Below are 6,308 nucleotides of genomic sequence, written 5' to 3' on the forward strand. Positions count from 1 at the left end.
GACTACCGAGGCCACGATGGCGGAGGCCGGAGCCCCCGGGACCACTGAGGCCGTCGTAATCGCGGTGAGGCCGTTGGCCCCGGAGGTAGAGAAAAAGGCGGCGGAAGCCTCAATGGCACCCTTGGTTCAAGGCCCGCTGTCGTTGCGGGGGAGCGCCTGGGAGGTGGAGGTCCTTCCGATCTCCTCCGACGATGTTTCCCGGGCGCGGGAGATGGCCGATGCCGAGGTGGCCGGTGTCGTGGAACAACCGGTTCCGACCCCGAGCGAGGGAAGCTCGGCCCACGCACGGGTACGACCCGAGCCCCGCGGGTGGGATCACCCGCGTGTGCTGTGGCAAAGCCAGGACGACCCTGAGGCGGAGCCTCTATTTGCCCTCGAGGATGCGGCCGAGGGCGGGCGTTGGGACACGTTCGAGCAGTACCGCCAGCTGGCGGAGCGGTCACTTCGGACGGCGCTGTCCGTGGTGGTCGACGATCTGCCCGGAGTCGCCCAGGTTCGTGCTTTCTTTTCTCATGCGATGTTGTCTTTTTTCGAGTTTTCCAGTAGTGAATGACCCTTGTTCTGCTTACCCAGGAGCTCGAGACCCGGTCCCTCAGGAAATCGGTCTTTCTCCGGCGGGAGAGGGATGTCTGGGACCTACTCCAGTGGTAGAAGGGCCTGCTTGCCGGCGCCAACGAGCTTTTGGAGGCGCGGAGCGCGGAGGTGGAGGACCTCCGCCTTTGTTGGGCCGATGTAATAGTCGAGGCAGCCATGGCCCAGGAGCAGGTCGCCCCTCTAGCGGCGCGGGTCAAGGAGTTGGAGGAGGAGCTGACCCGCGTGGCCGGTGAGCGGGACGCCTTCAGGTCCCAGGCTGAGGAAGCCACGGCCTCGGGCAAGGTCCTTGCTGGGCAGCTAGGTGCGGAGCAGAGTGCTCACCAGCTGACAAAAGGGACCTTGGATGAGGCCCTTATGGTGGCTGAGGCCTCTCGGACCGAGGCGGTGGTCTGGAGGGGAAAGGCCGAGGGTGAGTTCTATCCCTTGTTTTATTCTATTTTCTTGTGTTCGCTCCCCAACTCCCTGTATAACGCAGAGCTGGGGAGTGAAGCTTCCAAGGCAGCCGAGGCTGCCCGGGTCGAGGCCCAGCACCTGAAGGAGAAGGCCAAGGCGTCTCGGGTCGAGGCCCAGCGTTGGAAGGAGAAGGCTAAGGCCTCACTGGCCGAGGCCCAACGCTGGGGGCAGAAGGCCGAGGGTGAGTTCCGTGGAATTCCGCCCTAGATTTGGCTTGTACTCCTTTGCGCTTAACCTTGTTCCATTATGTTTGGCGCAGAGCTGGAGAGGGAGGTCACCCAGGCAGCCGAGGCCTTCGGCGCAGTGCAGGCGGTGCTTGACACCGAGATCGGAGAGCACGATGCGCTGAGGAGCGCCGTCCGTACCGCCTGCGAGGCCCTGGAAGTCGAGGGGTCCAGTTAGGAAGTTCTCTTGAGAGCCGCCTGGTTGCGTTGAGCGGCCAAGTGCGCGAGCGGCTCCGAGGGGCGCTGCATATGGGCGTTAAGCGCGCGCTGGCCGTCATCGCCTCGCATTACATCGGCGTTGACCTCCAAGCCATCAGCGATGGCTATGTCCTACCCGATGATGACGAGGAGGCCGACGAGGTGGTGACGAAGTTGATGGAGGTGGCGGAGGGTCCTGGCGCGGTGCTGGCTGGGCTGTTCGAAGAGGAGGTGGTCCCTCCTCCGCCGTCCGCCGATGCTGGAGACCCTGCGCCTTGATCTGGGCCTAAGAGGCCGTGTGATTAGATTAGGGATTATGTTGCCCTACCATAACGTTGGCGGCCATTGAGGCCTTTTTAAAGTGATCGTGTGCCGACGCTTTTTTAATCGTTTTTCTTTATTGTATTTCTGAGCCTCTGCCCTCTGTCTTGTCTCTGAACGTATCTCTTGCAAAAAAACTTCCTCAAAGCCTGAGCTGCCCCTTGGGCAGAAGGTGGTGAGGGAGTGCCATAGCCCGGAGGCATAGGCCGTCTCGCGACTCAGCCAGCCTTCTGGCCTCGAGACAGTCTTTCGGTCCTTAGGTTTTTTCACAATCGATTTGTCAAAGCACGCTAGAGAGTTTGGCGTAGGAATTTTTTCAAAAAACGACTAAAAAATGGTGCGTGGGACTTAGGGGGGGAGTCCCCCCCCTTCTAGCCCTCGAGGGAGGCTCGGTTCTGCAGAGACAGAGCAGAGCCTTCCTCATGGTGTTATCATAATGCCGAGGCCCGCGATGGGCTCGGCGAGTTTCTTGAAAAATTAGAACAACTAAAGAACGCTTCTTAATTGTATTCCGAGAAACAATGTATATAATGCTTGAAAATTCTAAGGGTAGAAACGACGTAGCTGTTCTATATTCCAAGCGTTGTTGAGGATTTCGCCCTTGTCGTTGGCCAGCTTGTAGGTCCTAGGCTTGAGCACCTGGGCGACGATGTACGGTCCCTCCCATGGCGGGGTCAGCTTGTGGCGGCCCTTGTTGTTCTACCTCAGCCTCAACACTAGGTCGCCTACCTTCAGGTCTCGGCTTCGAATGTGCTGGGCCTAAAAGCGCCGTAGGGCTTGCTGGTACTTGGCCGAATGTAGTAGCGTCACATCTCGGGCTTCCTCCAGTTGGTCGAGGGCGTCCTCTCGGGTGGTGCGGTTGCTTTGCTCGTTGTAGGCCTGTAGCCTCGAGGAACCATATTCCAAGTCAGTGGGGAGGATAGCCTCGGCTCCATAGACCAGGAAGAAAGGTGTGAACCCCATGGCTCGGCTTGCGGTGTTCCTCAAGCTCCAGATGACCGACGGGAGTTCGGCGAGCCATTTCTTGCCAAACTTCTTCAACCGGTTGTAAATTCTTGGCTTGAGGCCTTGTAGGATCATGTCGTTGGCACGTTCTACTTGGCCGTTTGTCCTTGGGTGTCCTACGGCTGACCAGGCCACACAGATGTGGTGGTCATCGCAGAATATCAGGAATTTACGACCAGTGAACTGTGTCCCGTTGTCGGTGATGATGGTGTTCGGAACCCCGAACGTGTGGATGATGTCCATGAAGAATAGCACCACTTGCTTGGATTTGATTTGATTGATCGGGCGAGCCTCGATCCATTTGGAGAACTTATCGATTGCCACCAGCAGATGGGTGTAGCCCTTAGGGGCCTTCTGCAGAGGCCCGACCATGTCAAGCCCCCACATGGCAAATGGCCATGTAATGGGGATGGTTTGGAGGGCCAGGGCCGGGAGGTGCATCTGCCGTGCGTAGTACTGGCATCCCTCGCAGGAGCGTACTAACTTGGTGGCGTCAGCAACCGCTGTTGGCCAGTAGAACCCTTGGCGGAAGGCGTTTCCAACGAGGGTCCAAGGCGCTGCGTGGTGACCGCAGGCTCCCGCGTGCAAGTCCCAGAGTAGGGCTTGACCTGCCTCGGTGGTGATGCATCATTGGAGAACACTAGATGGGCTTCGCCTGTATAACTCGCCGTTGCTGAGAATGTACGTCTTGGCTCGCTGAGCGAGCCATCGGGCCTTGGTCCTGTTAGCGGGAAGCTGTCCTCGAACAAGGCAATCAAGGAACGGGACTTGCCAGTCCGTGTCCTGGTTGGCCTCAGGAGGTTCTGGGTTGACTTCCATGACCTCGGGCTCGGCCGAATGAGTCTCAGCGGTGGAGGGGGCCTCGAGCCCTGCGGCGGGCTCGACCGGTGGGCCCTCTTCTGTTGCTGAGGCATAGTCGATGGAAGGATTGTGGAGGTCTCTGGCGAAGACGTTCGGGGGGACCGGGGCTCGTGCCGATGCCATCTTTGCCAGTTCGTTCGTGGCCTCGTTGGATTTACGCGCGACGTGGTTGAGTTCGAGACCATCAAACTTGTCCTCTAGGCGATGTACCAATTTGTAGTACGCCTCCATTTTGGGGTCAAGGCAGTTTGACTCCTTCATGACTTGATCGATGATGAGCTGCGAATCGCCCCAAACGTCGAGACGTCGTGCTCCAAGTTCGATGGCGATCTGCAAGCCGTTGATGAGAGCTTCGTACTCGGCTGCGTTGTTGGAGGCGGGGAAGTGGAGCCGAACCATGTAGCGCATGTGTACCCCAAGGGGGGAGATGAAGAGCAGACACGCGCCTGCCCCGGTCTTCATCAGGGACCCATTGAAGTACATGGTCCAACAGTCCGTCTGACTTTGAGCAGGCGACAGTTGGGTGTCGGTCCATTCAGCCACAAAATCAGCCAAGACCTGCGACTTGATCGCCTTCCAAGGCGCGAAAGTCAAGGCTTCCCCCATGAGTTCGACAGCCCACTTGGCTATCCTGCCCGAAGCCTCCCGGTTATGGATTATCTCTCCCAAGGGAAAAGACGACACCACAGTTACTGGGTGGGACTCGAAGTAGTGACGCAGCTTGCGCCGAGCCAAGACCACGACGTAGATCAGTTTCTAGATGTGGGGGTAGCGCATTTTGGTCTCGGAAAGCACCTCGCTGATGAAGTAAACAGGTCGCTGGATGGTTAGAGTGTGCCCCTTGTCCTGCCTCTCAACTACCACGGCCGCACTGACCACCTGGGTCGTCGCGGTGACGTAGAGTAAGAGGGTTGTGTCCCTGGCTGGCGGTACCAGGACAGGAGGGTGTCTGAGCAGTGCTTTGAGCTTGGCGAGGGCTTCTTCGGCCTCGGGGGTCCAAGAAAAGCGTTCCGATTTCCTCAAGAGGCGGTACAGGGGCAAGCCTTTTTCGCCAAGGCGCGAGATGAAGCGGCTCAGAGCTGCAAGACATCCCATAACCCTCTGTACACCCTTGAGGTCTCGGATTGGCCCCATGTTGGTTACTGCCGAGACCTTCTCCGAATTGGCTTCAATGCCGCGTTCTGAGACTATGAATCCTAAGAGCATGCCTCAGGGGACCTCGAAGGCACACTTCTTAGGATTGAGCTTGATGCCCTTTTCTCTGAGGCACCCAAAGGCTATTTCCAAGTCGCTAACGAGATCACTGGCCCTCCTGGACTTGACCACGATGTCGTCTACGTAGGCCTCGACGGTCTGCCCGATGTGCTCACCAAACACATGGGTCATGCACCACTGGTATGTGGCCCCTACGTTTCTGAGGCCAAACGGCATTGTCACATAGCAGAACATGCCAAATGGTGTGATGAAAGAAGTCGCGAGCTGGTCAGACCCTTTCATCTTGATCTGATGATAACCGGAGTACGCATTGAGGAAGGATAGGGTCTCGCATCCCGTAGTGGAGTCAACAATTTGATCGATTTGGGGTAATGGGAAAGGGACTTTTGGACATGCTTTGTTCAAACCGGTGTAGTCTACACACATTCTTGATTTCCCATTTTTCTTTTTAACTAATACAGGATTAGCTAACCACTTTGGATGGGACACTTCTCTGATGAACCCAGCCGCCAAGAGCTTCTGCACCTCCTCGCCGATGGCTCTATGCTTTTCCTTGTCGAATCTGCACAGGTGCTGTTTCACCAGCCTGGAGCCGGCCTAGACGTCTAAGGCATGCTCGGTGACCTCCCTCGATATGCCCGGCATGTCCGAGGGGCTCCACGCGAATATATCAGCATTCGTGTGAAGAAAGTCAACGAGATCGTTGGGGCAGGCGGGGTCGACCGGTATGAGTTTGACGGCCTCTGCGGGCTCGAAAGTTTTGGCGTCACGCTTGGAGTCGGGCACCTTGCTATCGAGTTGGTCGAGGTTGATGATGAGGGTCTCGGCCTCTACGATAGCCTCAGCATACTCAATGCACTCGACGTCGTAGTCGTATGCATGCTCGTACGTCGACTCGATAGTGATGACGCCGTTGGGGCCCGGCATCTTGAGCTTGAGGTACATGTAGTTGGGGACCGCCATGAACTTGGCATAGCACGGCCGCCCCAAAATGGCGTGGTATGTTCCCTTGAACCCAACCACCTCGAAGGTGAGCACCTCTTTGTGGAAGTTGGAGGGAGTACCGAAGCAGACGGACAGGTCGATCGCGTACGTCTTCCCGGCACGATGCCGTGGAAAGGCGCGGCATCACCCCGAAGCTACGACTGGTCGAGCTCCAGGAGCTCCAGGGTGTTGGCATATAGGATGTTGAGGCCGCTGCCCCCATCCATTAGTACCTTGGTGAGCTAGGTGTTACCGACGATGGGGTCGATGACAAGCGGGTATTGCCCGGGGTTTGGGACATAATCGGGATGGTCGTCCCGGTCGAAGGTGATCGCCTCCCGAGACCAGTTAAGGTACCGAGGAGTGGCCACCTTTACCGAGAAGACCTCCCGGCGCTCCCTCTTTCGCTGGCGTGCTGAGAGGCACGCTGAAGGCCCGCCGAAGATCATGAAG

General features: G+C 57.7%; 2 protein-coding genes across 2 annotated transcripts; one reads left to right on the forward strand and one right to left on the reverse strand.

Annotated features, from left to right (window-relative positions):
* The first annotated feature begins 750 nt into the window (after positions 1-750).
* Positions 751-1,449, forward strand: LOC136479693 (uncharacterized). The gene is made up of 3 exons (XM_066477467.1): positions 751-1,003; positions 1,070-1,228; positions 1,307-1,449. Exons 1-3 carry the CDS (start codon positions 751-753, stop codon positions 1,447-1,449), a joined length of 555 nt encoding a protein of 184 aa, XP_066333564.1.
* Positions 1,450-3,422: 1,973 nt separating this feature from the next.
* LOC136479694 (uncharacterized) lies at positions 3,423-3,887 on the reverse strand. Its single transcript, XM_066477468.1, has one exon. It carries the CDS (start codon positions 3,885-3,887, stop codon positions 3,423-3,425), a length of 465 nt encoding a protein of 154 aa, XP_066333565.1.
* Positions 3,888-6,308: the final 2,421 nt, after the last annotated feature.

The sequence above is a fragment of the Miscanthus floridulus genome, chromosome 9, assembly GCF_019320115.1.
Source record: "Miscanthus floridulus cultivar M001 chromosome 9, ASM1932011v1, whole genome shotgun sequence".
NCBI lineage: Eukaryota > Viridiplantae > Streptophyta > Magnoliopsida > Poales > Poaceae > Miscanthus > Miscanthus floridulus.

What these genes read in the sequence shown, in the direction of transcription:
- LOC136479693 (XM_066477467.1), top strand. Translation starts at nt 751, where the DNA reads ATGGCCCAGGAGCAGGTCGCCCCTCTAGCGGCGCGGGTCAAGGAGTTG. An exon ending in CTGGAGGGGAAAGGCCGAGG is followed by an intron (nt 1,004 to 1,069) that starts GTGAGTTCTATC and finishes TGTATAACGCAG; the next exon opens with AGCTGGGGAGTGAAGCTTCC. An exon ending in CTGGGGGCAGAAGGCCGAGG is followed by an intron (nt 1,229 to 1,306) that starts GTGAGTTCCGTG and finishes TGTTTGGCGCAG; the next exon opens with AGCTGGAGAGGGAGGTCACC.
- LOC136479694 (XM_066477468.1), bottom strand. Translation starts at nt 3,887, where the DNA reads ATGGAGGCGTACTACAAATTGGTACATCGCCTAGAGGACAAGTTTGAT.